General features: G+C 56.5%; 1 protein-coding gene across 1 annotated transcript; it reads left to right on the top strand.

Annotated features, from left to right (window-relative positions):
- The first annotated feature begins 1,078 nt into the window (after window positions 1-1,078).
- On the top strand, window positions 1,079-17,381 carry LOC100924214 (zinc finger protein 260). The gene is given in 8 exon segments (XM_023500109.2): window positions 1,079-1,491; window positions 2,597-2,731; window positions 3,001-3,228; window positions 5,469-5,545; window positions 9,218-9,344; window positions 9,599-9,700; window positions 11,367-13,095; window positions 13,097-17,381. Coding segments are annotated over 7 exon segments (2,340 nt in total). The 5' UTR covers window positions 1,079-1,491; window positions 2,597-2,694; the 3' UTR covers window positions 13,137-17,381.
- Window positions 17,382-19,113: the final 1,732 nt, after the last annotated feature.

Raw genomic sequence — 19,113 nt, 5'->3', positions numbered from 1 at the left:
GACACACAGACGTGCAGACGCAAGGACACAGACGTGCAGGCGCAAGGACACACAGACGTGCAGGCGCAAGGACACAGACGTGCAGGCGCAAGGACACAGACGTGCAGGCGCAAGGACACACAGACGTGCAGACGCAAGGACACAGACGTGCAGGCGCAAGGACACACAGACGTGCAGGCGCAAGGACACAGACGTGCAGACGCAAGGACACACAGACGTGCAGGCGCAAGGACACAGACGTGCAGGCGCAAGGACACAGACGTGCAGGCGCAAGGACACAGACGTGCAGGCGCAAGGACACACAGACGTGCAGACGCAAGGACACAGACGTGCAGGCGCAAGGACACAGACGTGCAGGCGCAAGGACACACAGACGTGCAGGCGCAAGGACACACAGGCGTGCAGGCGCAAGGACACAGACGTGCAGACGCAAGGACACAGGCGTGCAGGCGCAAGGACACACAGACGGCAGGCGCAAGGACACACAGACGTGCAGGCGCAAGGACACAGACGCAGGCGCAAGGACACAGACGTGCAGACGCAAGGACACACAGACGTGCAGGCGCAAGGACACACAGACGTGCAGGCGCAAGGACACAGACGTGCAGGCGCAAGGACACAGACGTGCAGGCGCAAGGACACACAGACGTGCAGACGCAAGGACACAGACGTGCAGGCGCAAGGACACACAGACGTGCAGGCGCAAGGACACAGACGTGCAGACGCAAGGACACACAGACGTGCAGACGCAAGGACACACAGACGTGCAGGCGCAAGGACACACAGACGTGCAGGCGCAAGGACACAGACGTGCAGGCGCAAGGACACAAAGACGTGCAGACGCAAGGACACAGACGTGCAGGCGCAAGGACACAGACGTGCAGACAGAAACACAAGGACCCAGAAACGCAGACACACACAAGACGCAAATAAAAGAAACAGCCGGTGCCAGACACGAACTACGCGACGTAGTAAAGGCTCAGAACCAGACATAGTCGCAGGGACACGGATGCTAACGACACCACAAATACACAGACACAACCGCGCCCCTGAGAGACAGTCGCGTACTGACATCTCCCCTTAGCGCCGGGCCTGGCACACAGTGGGGGCTTAATCGGGGGTCTCCCTCCTTTCCGCTGCGGATCTTCTCCGGGTCTGGGAGCCCGCCTGTGACGTCACACACGCGCTGGGCTTCCCTCTCTCCCGGCCCTAACCGCCTGCGCATCTCTGGCTCCGCCCCGCTTTCCACGTCCCTCCCTCCGCCCCGCCCCTGGGCCCAATTGAAGGACGCTGGACTTCATTTCCCACAATCCGTAGAAAGCTCTGTATCCCTCGGAGAGCCCAGGCGGCGCCGCGAAGGCCTCCGGGTAGCGGAGTCCGAGCGCTGGGTGCGCGCAGGCGTAGTGGGAACCCGGCCCGGGCCCAGAGGGAGGGAGCGAAGGAAGGAAGCGGCCTTTGTCCCGGCCCGGACGCCGCGAGCGCGGGCGGGGGGTGAGTCCTTCCCGGGGGACCCCAGGGGGAGGGGATGTAAGAGGGAGAGAGAAGCCGAGGGGAGCCAGGGGAGGGGGACCTGAGTGGCGGGGGAGGGAAGCTGAGGAGGCCGGGCCCAGGGGGCGGAGATTGGGCGGGGGTGGGGAGGGGCGGGGCCAAGGGGCCGCTGGCTCAGGAGAAGAGCGGGAGCGGAGTCCTCCCCCTTCGTGAGGGCGGGGCTAAGTGAGACGCTGGTCCCGCCCCTTCTGCCCTCCCTCCTCCCCACCAAAACTCTACCCCAGTGTGGTCTGAAATTCACCCGCTCGTCAGTTACTTAGTCACTTTCAGTCATTCACAGAAGGGCCGGGCGGGGGCCCGGGCCTGGCGGAGAAGCGGGTGCGAATGTGACGGGGGGCGCTCGGGGGCCGCGGCTCCGGGGGGGGGGGGGGGTGCGCCCGGCCGCTGTGCTCCCACGTGCCGCCCGTCTGTGCAGTGCGCGTGTCCCTCCTGCCGGAGGCTCAGTGAGACTGGCGGGAGCTGCGGGAGCCTGCGCTCCGTGCCTCAGTTTCCCCGTCCGGCCGAGTCAGGGCCCTGCCCTCTAGGGCTCCCTCGGTTCCCGGGCCCACGATCCCACAGCCGTGTCTCCTGAGTACGCGGAGAAGCCAGCGGCGGTTCGGCCGCAGCCCCCTCCTTGCCAGTAACGGTGTGGTCTTCCCCCTGCCCGCCGGGCTGGCGGGGCGCCAGCCGTTACCGTCACACGTGTGGAAATGGGAGCCATTGTCGCCCGCTCCTTCTCCTGCCGTGCACAGGGCGCCGGGAACGAAGGGCAGGGAGGGACCTGGCCCTGCCACAGGCTGGCGGCCCCGCTGTCCGGGGCAGTGGCAAACTCTGCCCCCCCAGGCCTGCCCCCCCCCCCCCCCGCCGCCCCCGGAGGTTCTTCTTGGTTCCTCGGCCTTCCCCGAGCTGCCTTTCCCAGGTGCCCTTGAGGGGCAGGCTCAGCCCGGGCGGCAGAGACCCCGAGCTGGGCGGGCCTTAGACAGCGTGGGGGCCGCCCCGCTTCTGACAGCGGCGCTCGGAGCCTCCCCAGCCAGGTTCTTCTGTGACCCGACTTCTGCCTCCTTCCTAGGGCTCCGGAGCCAACCAGAGGCGCCGAGACCGCGGCCCCCCAGAGGCCTCTGGGAGGTCAGCACGGGACCCTCGGGGGGCACCAGGAGGGGAATAACCATGGAAGGCCCTTGGACTCAAGTGCGGGAGGAGAGAGGTGAGAGAGGAGGGCTCTCCTGGGAGCTCCCACACCCACCGCTGTGGCACCAGAGCGGGTCTGGCCAGACTGACGGCCCTTCCCTGCCGACAGGCCCAGAGATGCGCCCGTTACCTGGCCTGAGATGGGGCTGCTCAGAGGCTGGGGCAGCTCGGAGGCTGGCGTTCGCCTGGCCCTCCTCCCTGCAGGCCCCGGAGGCCAGGCCGGGCAGCCCTGGGCCGATGGCAGGCCCTCCTCCTCTCCCATCTTGTCCTCTCTCCTCTCCCCAGCTCCGGGCTGCGGCAGCTCCCAGCCAGTGACTCTGGACGCCCGGGGACAGAGGAGAGAGCTCTGGGCCGGAAGCTGGGGCCCCTGGGATCCCCCTCTGACTCGCTGCGTGAACTTGGATAAGTCACTTCCCCCCTGTGAGCCCCCCTGCTCCCGCCTGAAAAGCGGCTGTGGTGGAGGAGGACTGGACAGCATCAAGGCGGCCGGACTCCTTGTTCTAGGGGACCAGGGTGAGTGAGCGGTGGAGGCCGGTGGGGGGCAAAGGAGGAAGAGCCGGGCTCTGCCCCGGCTTCACTGCGGCCTGCCCTGCGCCCCCCTGCCCCCTCTGGCCGGCATTCCAAGGAAGGGTCGGTTTCTGAGGCTGCCTCTCATCCAGTGAGCATCTCTCGTGTGTTTCCTCATTTTTCTGTCTATGACTCAGAATCTCAGAGATTCTCTGGGAAGGGCCCTCACACTCACTGTGTCTCTGTCTCATTATCTCTCTTTGTCTCCATCTCTGTCTCTCTCTATCTGTCTTTGTCTCTGTCTCTCCATATTCGTCTCTTTCTGTCTCTCCATCTCTCTTTTTCTCATTTCCGTTTCTCTTTTTTGCTCTTCTCTCTGATGATCTTTCCATTTGTTTCTCTGTCTCACTTTGTCTCTATCTCTCCATATCTGTCTCTTTCTGTCTGTCTCTTTTCTCTGATGATTTTCTCCCTGCTTCTGTCTCTGTGTAACCTGTGTGTGTGTGTGTGTGTGTGAGACCCCCCCCCCCGTGTCCCCTAACGTGCCCATGCCCCCCTCTCTGCACAGACCTGCTGCTTGGGAGCTTTCTCTCCCGTGTTTGAGACAGCGGGTCTGCCTCCGTCCCCGTCCCCATCTCCCTCCTCCTGCCTCTCAGTGTTTCTCTGTCTCTGGAACGCGGGGCGGGGCGGCTGCAAGTCCCACCTCTGATCCCGGACACCCCGAGGTCAGGTCTCGGCGTGTGTGTGTGTGTGTGTGTGTGTGTGTGTGTGTGTGTATGTGTGTGTGTGTGACCTCGGAATTGGCTTCCCCTCTTTGGGAATCGTCCCTCCTCGGGAAATTGGGGGGTGTTGCCTCGGTGACCTCCGAGGCCCCTAAATCTGTCATCAGTAAGCGCCACTTGAGGCCCCACTTTCTCCCGCTCTGGTCAGCGAGCCTTCTCTCGGCAGCTGCACTGCAGCCACACAGTTCTAAGCACTGTGGGGACCAGGAGAGAAGAGGGAGCCCGTCCCCGCCCTCAGGGAGCTTATATCCTCCCCGGGATTCAGTGTGTTCACAGAAGTACCAGCCGGACCCTGTGCCCCAGCAAGGCAGGGATGGAGAGGGAACAGAACATGGCGGGGGGGGGGGGCAGAAAGGCCTGATGAAGGGACAGCACTTAAACCCACCAGGGTCCCCAAAAAGCTGCGCTGGAGCTGCTCCAGAGGCCTGGATAAGGAGGCCGGTCTGACCCTGGAAAGCGGAGCCAGAGCCCACCTGTGCTGTGCTTATTCACCCCCAGGTCCCACAGGCCACAGGGAGCCATTGAACCTCCTCCAGCAGAGGAGTGACCCAGTGGGGCCTTCCTGCCTGGGCCTTTAGCGGCTGGGGAGGAGGGGGCGTGGGGGCAGAAGGGGAGGCAGGAGAGCAGCTAGGAGGGACCCCAGGGGTTGGGGAGGCGACAAAGCCTGTGCTGCGAGGGGAAGAAGGGGAGGGGCGGGGCTCCCCTCAGCCACGGCCAGGATGTGGGGAGAAGGGCTTGGCGCCTTGCTTAGGCGTGTCCAGCTCCCACGAGCCCCCTTGGAGTTTTCCTGGGATTTCCTTCTGAAGTGGAGGCCGCGGGAGGCTGCTGGCAGTGTCTGAGGCTGGAGTAGAACTCAGGGACGAGCCTTCCTGACTTATGGCTGATGCTCCGGGGCATCCCCTGGCTGCCCAGTAACGAGGGACAGTGAGGACACAAGGTCAAGGGCGTGAATTTGGTGGGACAGACCTTAGGGAGGACTGGACTTGGGGGACAGATGGTGTAAGATGAGGACCGGCCCTTTGCTCTGAGGCTGCAGTAACTCCCAGGAAGACGAGCCCCTCTCCCAGTGCAGGTGGGCGGCTCCCCCACATGCAGTGTCCCAGAGGTCTGGCTGGGAGGCTGCGGATTCTGTCTTGGTCAGGAGGGAGGCCCTTGCCTTGACTCTTGGAGAAAGCAAATGAGGGTCTGCCGGGTTCGAGGGACCTCTGGCCACCTCCTTGAGCACTCGGTGGGCCTTGCCCGGCTGGTCCATCCATCTCCAGCTCCCGGCTTCCCTGTCTCCCTTGACTAATGGTCCCTTCTTTCGGGCGGCCAACCAAGGGCCCCTCATTCCCCGAAGGGATCCAGTCCCAGAGCGCCCTTCCCTGGGCCTGGAACCTCCTCCGCTGCCCGCTGCGTCCAGCCCTGGAAAGGGAGGCCCAAAGGCCGGCCCCGCCCCTCTGACGGCCTGCTCTCTTTCCACAGCTCTCCCACCTCCAGGCTGCCCCGAGCCCGCTGAGGAGCCCAAGGCAGCGAGCAGGCCCCTTCCACGCAGGGTGCAGGTAGGTGAGGCCCCCGACTTGCCCTCTGCTTTCCTGGGCCTCCCAGGCAGCTGGTCCCCGGCTCTAGAGGCTCTCCTCTCCATACGGCTCTCCTGGGTCTCCCTGTCTGGGGCCCCTCTGCTCCCTGGGGCCTCTCTGCCATGACCATTTGGTGGTTGCTCTATCTCAGGGCCAGCAGCTCTATCTCTGTCACTTGGAGGCTGGGTGACGGGACCCAAACCCCAATATTTCAGGGGCGGTGGTGGGCTAGAGATGGAGAGGCTCAGGGCCAGGAGTCAGGAGGCTGTGCTGACCCGAGAGGCCTCTTCCTGGGGAGGTCAGAAGGAAGGGCAGCTCAGAGAGAACTAGCTCAGTGTCTTTGGGGTCTCCGGCTCCGAGTCTAGAGTCAGAATATCCTCAGAATCAGAAGCACAGGGTCTGTGGCAGGCCCCCATCGCTGGTGGGTGCAGACCAGGCTGGAGGGTGAGACAGCCCCGAGGTCCCTTCCCGCCCCAAGGGTCCTGCTGAAGGACCAGGTACCAACTCTTTCATTCGCTCTGACTATAACTTGGCCAAGCAGAAGTACCTCCTTGGTGCCCAGCGCTGTCCTGGGCACTGCGGGGGGGGGGGGGGCAGAGACAAAAGGGAGGAGTTCCTGCCCTCGGAGCTCTTGCTCTGTTGGGATACCGGGGCTAGGGGGCGTGGCCCCAACTCTCTGCTCCTGCAGCTGGGACTTCTGGGTGCAAAACTAGCCGTGGCCCTCAGTGGTTCCCAGTCCCTCCTCCCACACCGACCCCCTCCCCTGGCTTCTTTGGAGGCCGGAGCTGCACCATTGGGATCTCTCTGCCACTCTGGACCAATCATTGATCCTTTGGGGCCTTGGGGTCTTTCTCGGAAGAATGGGGGACATCCTGGAAGATCATCCCATTTCCTGCCGACAAGAGAGCCTCACGGCATTGAGGACCCAGATTCAGGCCCTGCCTCTGACCCCCACTTTCCATGGTCCGGCCAATGCGAGATGGTGCCCAGCGGCATTCCCTCGCAGGATAAATAGGAAATCATTACCAGAGCGAAGGAACTGGCATGGAGAGGTTGGGGAAGACCAAGGGGGAGAGGACTGGAGAGGAGGAGCCCGGGACAGAGCGTGGATGTCACTTGCAGGTGCCGCTTTCCGGGCCACGTGGCCTGGAATAGGACAGACCTCCTGTAGAGCAGCAGCTGCAGAAGCCTCGGGAATCTGGCTGAGGTCGGGGTTCGGCCAAAGGCGGCTCCGCAGAGCCAGGAGATCCCAGCAGATGCCGCCTGCCCTTGGCAAGAGATCCCGGCCCGGCCTGAGAGGAGAAGGGGCTGCCGGGGAGTCCAGCTTTTCAGAGAAGGAATTCAGGGGGGACGTGCTAAAGCGATGGTCTCCTGTGGCAGCTGAGCGCCCGGCAATCCACAGGGAGCACGGGCAGGAGCTGGGGCGTCCGCAGGAGGAGCCCCCGAGGGAAGGAGGATTTGGCTGAGGCAGGGCCTCCAAGAGCTGCAATGAGACCAAATGTCTCATTGTCCTAAAGCAACAGGGTCTCCTTTCCCCTTGCAGACAGCGGCGACTGTTGCCATTCTAACTTCTGAGCCTCGGAACCCTCTGAACCGCTACGCCCCTCCCAGGAACCCTGGAAAGGGTCCTCGGCCTCGTGCTGTCGGGAGACGTGCGGGAAATGAGGGGTATGGCTCGAGAAGAGCTCATTTGTAAAGGGAACGGAACAGGAGAAGCTCATCCCCGAGCTGCATCAGCCTTGGGGTCTGGGGGTTTTGTCAGACTGAAGAAAAGTTCTTAGTGGGAGGAGGGGAATGAAAGAAGCACTTCCGTGAGTGTCTGTGGTAATGATGAGGATCCAGCAAAGGAGACGATTGAACAGAAAGGGGGGGAAGCGTGAGAGAGTGGCCCGAAAACTGGAAAAGGAGAAAGTCTCTGCCAGGAGAAGGTGACTTTGCAGAGGGCGGTTTCAGTGGGATGGCGAGGTCAGGAGGCGGCTCATCAGGCCATAAGTGCGCAGGAGGAGAGGGAGGAAGGGGGTCCAGGGCCCAACAGGGAGCTTGGCTGGGAAAGGAAGCACAGATGGTGGTCGGTCGTCAGTAGGGTGAGGGTTCCAGGGAGGCGCTTAAGGCTTACAGGGACAAGGGCAGCAGAGAAGGAGCTGGCCAGTGGTGGGGATGAAGGGCTGGAGAACGGGGCCAGGGGAGCATGCTGGGGAGTCCTCATCAGGAGGAATAGGGGAGGTCCTCGAGGAATCATGTCGGGGGACAAGAAATGAAGAGAAAAGAAAAGAGGATGCTCAGCAGAAGGGCCAGGAGGGGGCGGGGAAGATTGAGAAGATTCGGAGCCGCCACAATGGATGGAACAGAAATCCCGAGTTGGGAGCCAAAGGGCAGCTGGGAGGGGCCAGCTCGCGAAATGGACAGGTCCAAGCACACGGCCTTGCCCGGCTGTGTTCCGCTCCACTTCAGGGGTGAAGGAAGAGGAGGCAGGGGCAGCCCTCAGCGGGGGCTTGTGGCAAGAGGGTGAGGTTGGGAGCGTGCTCGTGAACACTGAACAGACAGTCCTCTCTGCGGCGGACAGTCCACGAAAGAATAAACTGCGACATTAGGGCTCGCACTGAAAACATGCCCGTCAGCTCTGGCTGGCTCCAGCCTCTGCTCCAGCTGGTGAGGGGTCTGGGGGCAGAGAACGGTGTGGGACCGAACTGGCCTGTGCAGTTTGAGATAGAGAGGAGAGGAAGAGCGGGCCCAGCAGGAGGGCCAGCCTGCACACGCAGTGGAAAGATGGGCTGCAGGGTTCCAGAGGCAAGGGCAGAGGGGGGGAACGAGGACGACGGCCGGCTGGCTTGGCTTGGCTTGAGGAGATTTGGGCTCAGTGGGAAGGTCATAGGTGGAAGGAAGGCAGATGTTCTTGGGTTCTTCCCTGGAGAATCAGCTCGGGGCTTGGGGGTCAGAACAGAAAGGCGCACACAGGGAAAGTCTCCTTAGTCTGGGATTGGCCTGGAGAGCGAGCTCACACATGCACACATGCATGCACACACATGTGCCCCCCCCCCACATGTGCACGCACACACACACACAAGTCTCCTTAGTCTGGGAGAGATGAGAGTGAGCTCACACACATGCACACTTAGCACCTCTCCAGTTGACCACAGCAGGGGTCCCCCAGCGTCTCAGATTGAATCCTGGGAGCCTCTAAGTGGGGGACACTGGGCCAGCCCACAGGTACGAGATGGGCTGTACACTTATCTCTTATTGGCGAGTCACTTGTCCGAAAAAGACATGGTTTGGTTCTGTCGCGTGCGATGGGGAGATTTGGGGACTGGTGGGGGAGTCCCCTCACGGCCCCAGGGGTCTTGGCCATAAGAAGGGAAGAACGCTTCTCCAGGAAGAGCTCTCTAATGACACAGGACCCGAGCCGGGCAGGGAGCCCCGAGCCGAGGGAGGTGCGAGCCGGGCAGGGAGACCAGAGCGGGCAGGAGGCATCTGTGAGAAGGAGGTGGGTTTGCTGGGCGATCTGACCTCCAGCTCAGGCCCAAGGGGCCTCATCCCAGGATTCCGTCTATCTCCTAAATATGGGTTGAGCCCCTGTTTGTATGAGGTGCTGGGGAGGGAGGGCAGGGTCCTACTGCCTTGCCCCTGAGAGGGGCCCCTGCCCCCTTGGTCTTTCAGGAAGCGGTGACATTCAAAGACGTGTACGTGGACTTCAGCCTGGCCGAGTGGGGGTGTCTGGGCCCTGACCAGAGGGAGCTCTACAGGGACGTGATGCTGGAGAACTACAGGAACCTGGTCTCACTAGGTAGGGAGGCCTTCCTCCAGGGCCTCAGATGGGGGGAGCCCCGAACCAGAGCCGGCCCTGCTCTCCCCACCCTTGGACGCAGACACCCGCCAGCTGGGAGCTTCCCGGGCCCCGCCTGCTCTGCAGCCTCGGCCCCCACACACACCAAGTCTGCGTCCTGTGCCCCTTCTCTCTTTCTGAAGGTGGAGTAGTGGGCAGGACCCCCCTGCCCCCTCCCCTCAAAGCCCTCCTCCCCATCCCCCCTCTCTCCCCAGGAGCCGAATTCCCCAGCGCCAAACCTGAGCTCATCTCCCAGCTGGAACAAAGTGGAGGAGAGCCTCGGCCACAGGGAGGACCCCCGGGGGACCCCTGCCCAGGTGAGCCGAGGGAGGCCCGGAGCCGGGGAGCCCGCGCCGCTTTTTATCCAGGGCTTAGCCCCGAGCCTGGCACGTGGTGGGCGCTATTGAAGAAGCGGGTGCCCAGCCAGCCTGAGGCAGGAAGCCTTGGGTAGGAGAGTCCTGCCCTCAAGGAGCTGCCAGTCTATGGCAGCCGGCCGGCAACAGATCCAGAGGCACGAGCTATTGCGGGATAAATGGGAAGCGATGAAGGCTTGCAGGCTTCCTGGAGGAGGAGGCTTTTAGCTGGGATCCTAGAGGAAGACAGGGAGGTCAGTGGTCAGAGCAGAGGAAGGAGAACTCTGCTCCAGGCCTGGGGGCAATGCTTGGCTCGGAGCCTTGTTGGAGGGACGGCCGGGCCCGGCTTCCTGTGCCCAAGACTACATGGGAGGCTGTGAGGTTGGGGGGATGGGGGGCTCCAGGAGCCTTTGAATGCCAGAGAGCATTTATATCTATTCTTGGGGGCGATGGGGAACTCCCAGACTGCCGCATGCTGTACTTAGAAGTGGAGGATGGGATTTGGGGGGGGTTGAGTTAAGCAGACCCTCCCCCAGGAGGCTATGGTGTCATCCAGGCCTGAGGCGATGAGGGTCCGCACCAGAGGGATGAGCCTTGGGGAGAGAGGGAAGTGCTTGAGGGCGACGGGTACAGAGAGTGAGACATGGGAAACCTGGGGAGGCTGGGAGTCCCAGGATGACTGGCCACTTGACAGGGAAAGTGGGAAGAGAATGAGCTCCGCTTTAGCCATTGTGAGCTTGAGATGTCTCAGAGGCCGTCAGAGGTGCAAGACGAGTGGCCAGGAGAGAGGCCGGCGGCGGCAAGACAGGTGGGTGTGAGTGCTGAGAGCTTAGGGATGGGGGGATTAATCCCAGAAAGCTGGTAAGGGCCCAAGTGAAGAGGGAAGAGCAGGGGGCTCAGGAAGAACCCCGAGGGACAGCTAGACTTACGGAGGAGACCTGGCTCCAGCAGGGGAGAGGTCAGCTAGGGAGGAGGAGGGCTGCCCTAAAACTAGAGAAAAGAGAGTGACCAGCAGGGCCAAGGCCACAGGAAGAGGCCTCAGAACTGAGGAAAGGCCATTCGATGGGCCCCTAGAGAGTATGGGACACTAGGGAGAGCGGTCGGGTGCAATCATTAGAGCGGAAGCTGGGTTGGGAGGGGTGAGAAGACAAAGGAGAGGAAGTGGGGGTGCCTGTTGTAGGTGGCTTTGGGGGTCAGCTACAAAGGGCAGGATCCTGGTTATCAGGAATGGACAGATCAGCTGAGGGCAGGGTTGTAAGAACAAGGGAAGGGGCCCGTGGCCAGGGAGACAGTGAAAAGACACGAGATGGGGTTTCACCTTCGCTCTGTCCTGGTGGGGGGCCATGCTCTGTGCCTTGATGCACTTACCTCATCATCTCTCTGTCTGGAAACAGCTCTGCTGTCTTCTTTCCCAGAGGCTCCTCCTCACTTCAGAGGGACTGGGCCCCTCCATTCATCTTATTTGACTCCATCTTGTTTGCTCTTCATTTGTCTTCTAACTCGGAGCCACCAGAGAACACCTGGCACTGAATATCGGCCCTGCCCATAACTTGGCACCCAATAACTGCAGAGAGAACTAAATCCTCCCCCGCACAAGGAGTAGGAATCATTGTTCTTAATGTTTTTTCAGATGGGCGGCCCAGGACTCTGGATTCAGCGCCACCCCGGGATGTCTCTGAAAAATCTCCCTCTCAGGAAGAAAAACTTGAAGGGCTAAGAAGAGACGACTCAGGGGCCTTCACGCTGAGAGAAGTCTCAGAACATGAGGGTCCAGGAGCTCCACAGCAGAGTAGCCAGGAGCCCCCCTGGACCTCCCTGCCTACCTCCCACAAAGACCTGCCTTCTGGGGACAGAGGCTACGAATGTAACAAATTTATTAGAAATCTGGGCCTGAGAAACCTTTCCACAGCCCAGGGAGAGACCCCATCCGAAAAGACTCTCCTCAGTCATGACGACAGAGAGAGCTTCCAACAAAACTCGGTCACGGTTAAACTTCCCAGAACCAGTGGAGAGAAGAGACCTTTTCAGTGTACGGAGTGTGAAAGGACCTTTCTCTATCAGTCGGATCTTATTATACACCAGAGAATTCACACTGGAGAGAAACCCTACAAATGTAATGACTGTGGTAAAGCCTTCAGTAATAGTTCCTACTTTATTCAGCATCATATCATTCATACTGGAGAGAAGCCTTACGCGTGTAATATATGTGGGAAAACCTTCAGCCAGAGCTCATCCCTCACTGAACATCAGCGCATTCACACCGGGGAGAAGCCCTACTCGTGTAAAGAGTGCGGGAAGGCCTTCACACAGAGCTCGTCCCTGATCAAGCACCAGCGCTGCCACACTGGAGAAAAGCCCTTTAAGTGTAAGGAATGTGGCAAAGCTTATACCCAGGTGTCCCACGTTGCCCGACACAGAAAAATCCACACTGGAGAGAGACCCTATAAATGTAACGAGTGTGGGAAAGCCTTCTTTCACACCGCCTCCCTTACGCAACACCAGGCAATTCACACTGGGGAGAAGCCCTACAAGTGCAACGAGTGTGGGAAAACCTTCAGCCACAGCTCGTCCCTGACTCAGCACCAGCGAGTGCACACCGGCGAGAAGCCCTACGAGTGCGGCGACTGCGGCAAGTCCTTCAGCCACAGCTCCTCTCTCACCCAGCACCAGCGCATCCACACCGGGGAGAAGCCCTACGGGTGCAACGAGTGCGGGAAGGCCTACACCCAGATCTCGCACCTCATGCGCCACCAGACTGTCCACATGGGGGAAAAGCCCTATATCTGCAATGAGTGTGGGAAAGCCTTCAGCCACACCTCGTCCTTCACGCAGCACCTGACCGTCCACACCGGAGAGAAGCCCTACAAGTGCAACGAGTGTGGGAAGACTTTCAGCCAGAATTCTTCCCTTACGCGGCACTTGAGGATTCACACCGGAGAGAAGCCCTACGTGTGCAAGGAGTGTGGGAAGCGTTACACTCAGGTCTCCCATCTTATTCAGCACAAGAGAATTCACACTGGAGAGAAACCTTACCGCTGTGGCGAGTGTGGCAAGGCCTTCAGCCGGAGCACCCACCTTAATGAACATCAGAAAATTCATACTGGAGAAAAGCCCTATAAATGTAACGAATGTGGGAAATCTTTTAGCCACAGCTCCTCTCTTAATCAACATCAGAGAATTCATACTGGAGAGAAGCCTTATGAATGTGATGACTGTGGGAAAACCTTCAGCCAGAGTATACACCTTATTCAGCATCAGCGAATTCACACTGGGGAGAAACCCTATGAATGTAACGAATGTGGGAAAGCCTATACCCAGATCTCCCACCTTCTTCAACACCAGAAGATTCATGCCGGAGACCTCCTATGAATGTCCTGAGTGTGGGAAGGTCTTCAGCTAAATGCACAACAGACTAAACATTAAATCAAAATCTTAGGAGTCTTTACAAAGGCTTTTCCATATAATTAACCGCCATCGCACAGTGGGCTAAAAGAAAACCTGAGCAAACATCAGAGATTCTGTCCTGGAGAGTAGTCCATGGGATGAATTTGGGGAAAAGTTTGTTTCTGACCATTCACTTTGATAAGTCCTTTCTCCCCTCCAAAGCTTGTTACCGTGACATAATAAAATCCTTCATCCAGCTTCACTCCCTCCACATCGGTCTGCTGCCAAACTGTGATCCAAGTAGCTCATGCTCCTGAGCTCTTATAGGCCAAAAATAGAAAACCATGTGTTGAGCCCACAACAGTGAGAGCATTGTGGAAAACAAACGGGCCTTTTAGCACTAATGAATATGCTAAACATCAGAACCAGCAGCGAATGATCTCTCCAGAGTCTCACGTTTAATTTTATCTCTACCAAAAAGTGAATTTTTGAGTGAAACAGATGGTGCGTCGGGCTTGAACAGCAAGCCCGACGAGTGTCTGTGCCAGGGAAAGTTTTCTGTGTCATCCATTTATGTTTCTGGTACTTGAATCTCTCTCTGCTGTCTTGTGTACTCCTCTCCTCTTGTTGTGTATTTCTTTCTTAACATCCTTTTCCAGTGTTTTCCTGGTTTGTGTCGTGTCAGGGAAGGGGAGTTCTCATAAATGTTTGAGCATGGACAGTGCTCATTGCCATATTTTTGATGCTGTTATTGTTCCTCCTCTTTTGGTTTTTCCCATGTCTGATTCATATAATCTTATTGATTATAACCAATTGCACCTTGGTAATTGAAAATCATCATTTGTCATGCCCTTGACAGCCAGCGGGCCGCCTCTCCATCTGAAATGCCACGTAATTCATTCACGTATGTGCCTGTCGGGACTCAACCCAGCCTATGGAATGCCCACACAAGATGCTTCCATCCCTGTCCAGATCACCAGACATCCTCCCAACAAATGGTCAGTTCCCTGGAATTGGACATTTAGAGTCAGGCAATAGAAATCCTGGCCTCCTTCAAGCAAGAAGCAGGATGTCCCTAGTTTTTTACCACGGCATTTCCTGATAGGTCTAGAGTTGATCTCTGAGGCTCTGGCTCTTGAGCTTTGAGATTCTGGAGTCCATGTTGACCGTTTAAGGTCCAGGCCAACATTCCAGTTACATTTCTTTTCTTCCATAAGTTTGTAAGATTTAGATTTAGAGCCAGAAGGCCCCTAAGAGATCATCTAGCCCTCATCCCCCATCTTACAGATGATGGAATCGAGGCCAATAGAAATGAAGTATTTTGTCCAATATCTTAGTAAGCAGCAGATCTGGGCTTCTAATCCAGGCCTCCAGACTCCAGACCCAGCACTCAGCCTCTGAGCCGTGTTCCTTCTGGCCAAGTTTTCAGAATATACCCTCCCAATCACATAGCAAATGAGAAGCAAGCTTTCATTTTGCCGTGTCTCCTGCAATTGGGCCGGATATTTATATTGAGAGATTTAGAGTCATGCTGGATTGGTGGATGGGGATCGCCTTCTTACTAGTAGAATCTTCCTTCCGGTTGCATCTTCTGCATAGTTTCATGCATTATTCTTTTTGTTGTAAAAACCTTGTTTGTATCTGCTAGGTTTATGTCACAGGGTCACAAAGACCTGCCTTGATGTCTCTCTGGGACATGGAGGTGACCTTGGGCTCCCAGAGACTTTGACAGTGGCCAAGCAGCTCTGGCAAGTTCTCCCGGGCTGGAAAGCTTTGGAATATGAGCCATCTAGCAATGATCTGGATGTTTGTCATGGAGGGCTGAAGCCTCAAATATATTCAGAGAGGCTCACCACTAAGTTGGCCATAGAGGGATGGGGATTTTTCAGTTTCAACAGCTTAGGAATCAACAGCTCAGGCCCAGGAGGCTTGGAATCTTTACCAGTGGAAGTATCATGCACCCAGTGGAGAAGATGGAGATGGGACATTGGAGGTCAGAGCTAGGCAAGATTCTAGAGATTCTCAGTCTGAGATTCTCATTTTACAGAGGGAGAAACGGGCTCAGAGAGGGGAAGGGATTTGCTTCAGGTCACAGAGCTAGTGGGTGGCAAAGCTAGAGTGAGAACCTGGTCTTGAATTTCACCCCGCTGCTTTTACATGCTGCCATGTTGCCTCTTGAACAACTTAAGGTCAGATTCTGGCTCCTTCCCTTATCAGGGGCAGCTGGATGGCACACTGAATAGCAATCAGGAAGATCTGATTGCCCCAACTTTGCTAGCTGTGAAACCCTTGGCAAGTCACTTAATCCTGTTTACCTCAGTTTCCTCATTTATTAAAAAAGATGGGTAACAATACCCAACTCCCAGGATAGTTATAAGGATAAAAGGAGATATTTATAAAGCGCTTAGCTGTGTCTGGCACATAGTAGATGCAGTATAAATGTTGGCTATTAATATTTTTTGCTAGCTTTAAAGACTTTGGACAATTCCCTTATTTCCATGGTGAGACTAAGTTTCCTCCATTGTCAAATGAAGATAATGTTTATATTACCTACCTCACAAGGTTGTTAAAAGGCTCAAGTAAAATGATGTGTGTAAAATGCTTTATAACCACAAAGAATTATGTACGTTTAATTATTCTTGAATCCTTTTGGGGACCCGAAATTTTGCAGCATCTAAAATTATTGCAACCTTGCATCACTCTATGATATTGTTTGCATCTTCTTTCAGTCGATCCAGGTTCTCTCCCATGTGGGCGCTTTTGTCAGGGTAGGTCACAGCACAGCAAAGTCATCTTGTCTTTCTCCTGCCCAGGTCCCCCCAAGGTTCTTGTCAGCAGCAGAAGCGATCCGGCCTCAGCCGCCCTCTCCAGGCACGACTTGGCCAGCCCACGGGCATCCCTTTGCTTCTGGCAAAGAACCAGGCGGAGAAGGCTCCGCAACCCCTCGGGAGCACCAAGTGTGGCCTCTGCACTCGGAGGCTCTCCCCTGCCTCCCCTCCCCCCCCACCCCGTACTGATTCGGAGCTCAGCAGCCTCCCAAGGAGGACGCTGCCTTTGGTGTCCAGGTCCAGTAACCGCTGGAGATCAGGCTTAGACCCCAGGGATATCTCACCTCTGACACGCGGGGTTAGGATGACAATGGAAGCCAGCGACAGGTCCTCTTTGACTATCCTTTGGGCCCTGCTGCCAACAGGGCGCGTGACCTCGGGCAAGCGCGGGACTCCGCTATCAACCAAGCACATAACCTCCGAGGGCTCTGGCCCGTGACCTCCGAGGGCTCTGGCCCGTGACCTCCGGAGGGCTCTGGCCGCGTGCCCCAGGCAGGCTTGCGGCTCTGCTTCCTCACTTGTCACATGAGCGTGCAGGGCCCGGGAGACACCAACAGTCTCGGTACTCGGGCCCCTTTGAGCTCTGACCTCCTGGATTGTACTTGCCGAGGCTCCTGTGGCTCTGAGCCTCCTCCTGTGTCTGAAGGCAGTGGGAGTGTGGGGTCTGGCACTGGCACTAATTGTGGGAGGGGTGATCTGGGTGTGGGGGGGGGGTCGGAGGGCTTCAAGCCTTGCCTGCAACCCTTATTACAGGTGTGACTACGGAGAAGTCATTTCACTTCCTGTCAGGTGAGAGCAGTGTACTGTGCTGGTTCCTCCGAGCTGTCCTCCGTAAGCCCGTTTCCTCATCTCTAGAGGCAGTGGCTGAAACACCCATCTCCTGGACTGCCCTGAGCCTAAAATGAGACAATGTCTGAAAACACCGGCCTGCTTTAAATTGCTTCAGAGACAACCCTCCCCTCACAGTCGTGGGCCACGGCCTTTTCTGCTCAGATACTCTTCATTCTGAACTCCCAGGACGGTCGAACGCTGTGCATTATGTTTTCTAGAGTCCTGTGTTCCAGGGTTCTCCTGTGTCCCCAGGTTGGGAAGATGGCGCAGCTTTGTTTGGTGCTCAAGGTGAAGAACAAGAAGCCTCCAAAGCCTCTGCTTTGTGTCCGGAAGAGGAGCTGGGAGGATCCTTAGATAAACAGGCAATGGTCACCTTAATGAACTCACCATGGCTTCCTTCTGGTGCCAGAGATGAAGGTATATGGGAACTGATTGTAAGACACGCGTACCCAGAATGCCAGAATCAGGAAGACCTTTTGAACCAAAGCCACAAGATGTCAAGAGCAGGGACAGCAGAACACAGAATGCTAACGGGATCTTCATGGTGTATGGAACCCAATCCTATCTGTAGACACACACATATGTATATGTATATGTATATATATATATTAATTATAAATATATGTATATATTAAATCATATATAAATTATATATGTATATTAAATGTCTATATGTACATATATATGTGTGTGTAACAAGTAGCACAGTGGAGAGAATGCTGAGCCCAGAACCAGCTTTTTCATTATGACACTAGTTTTGTGACTTTGGGCAAGTCATTTAACCCCACTTGCCTCAGTTTCCTCATCTGTAAAATAAGCTGGAGAAGGAAATGGCAAAACACTCCAGTGTCTCTGCCAGGAAACTCTCACATGGATCACAAAGAGTCAGTTGTGACTGAAAATGACTGCACAATAGCAAAATATAATTATCCTAAATTTATTTTTAAAGCACATTTCAAAGTATAAAGAACAAAAAAGAGAAATGTAATTAAAGTATGAACTTGTTACATATAGTATGGGGTTTCAAAAAGCATATTAAACGAACATGGTAGCAACAACACTGCCATATTTATGTTACCTCTTTTTTGTGTATATTTTTTAATGTTCTCCCTCATTTTTCAGAGAAAGAAAAGTGACTAATTCAGGGCCGCCAAGGGGTCAGCTTATTGGCTAATGAGTTTGCGTCCTGGTAGATGGCAGATCTCCTTGCAGAAGGGGACAGGATTCAGCTCAAGGGATGACCTTGAACTTGTGTTTGCTGGCTTCCAATCTTTCCTTTTCCAGGACTAAGCCAACTATTATTAATATAGATATTATAGAAATATCTCTGGAACTTTGTGTGATACAGGCTTTAAGATCTCTATTCATATTAGAAATGGAAGGGACTTTAGAGATCACTAAATTAATTTCATTCCATTTTACAGGTAAGAAAACTGAGACTCAGGAATAGGTGGCGAGGCCCCATAGCTCCATGCAGGCGCTATAGTCTGAACCAACATCATTTTACAGAGGAAAAAACTGAGGTTCAAAAAGGACGGGGCCCTGCCAGTGGTCATCCCATGACTTGGGGCAAAACCACAAACAGTAAAGGCCGAAAGCCCTTTCAAGTCCAAGTCCCTGTGAGCCTGGACTGCCACGTATCCTGGCACGCTCAGGCCCGTGCCTTGGCACCCCAACCCTGGCCTTTGCCCTCCCTGGCCCTGCACAGATTTCTGCCACAGAATGTCTGAACTGAGCTTCCAAGATCTTCAGTCCAATTCCACCCTCTTCCCCACCAGGGTCCTCTGTAGCTGGGGAAACTGAGGTCCAGAGAAGGGACAAACCCAAGATCACATGGCGGCCCTAAAGGTAATTTAGTCACTAACTACAAAATTCAGCGTCGGAAAGGACCTCAGTGGCCAATTAACCCAATGGATCCTTGAGCAGGACTCTGACAGGTGGCCAGAGAGATTTCCCTTAAAAAGGTCCAATGAAAGGGAGCAGATCCTTCTCAAGGCCTCCGGTTCCACTGCAGAATGGGTCTTGAGGCCTCCCATTCCGCTTCAAGGCTGCTGGTTCCATTCTGGGAGGAGTCTCCAGGCTACACTGTAGTTCTACTCCAGGAGGGGTCTCAAGGCTGCCTGTTCCACTCCAGAATGGGTCTTGAGGCCTCCCATTCCACTCCGGGAGGGTCTCCGCCCATTCCACTTTGGGATGGGTTTCGAGGCTCCCCATTCCACCCCCGGGACAGGTCTTGAGGCTACCGGTTCCACTCTGGGACGGGTCTTCAAGCTACCTGTTCTACTGGTCTACTGGTTCCATCCCGGGACGGGTCTCAAGGCCCCCTCCCATTCC

The sequence above is a fragment of the Sarcophilus harrisii genome, chromosome 3 (assembly GCF_902635505.1).
Source record: "Sarcophilus harrisii chromosome 3, mSarHar1.11, whole genome shotgun sequence".
Lineage (NCBI taxonomy): Eukaryota > Metazoa > Chordata > Mammalia > Dasyuromorphia > Dasyuridae > Sarcophilus > Sarcophilus harrisii.
This window is presented reverse-complemented; position numbering and strand designations above follow the sequence as displayed.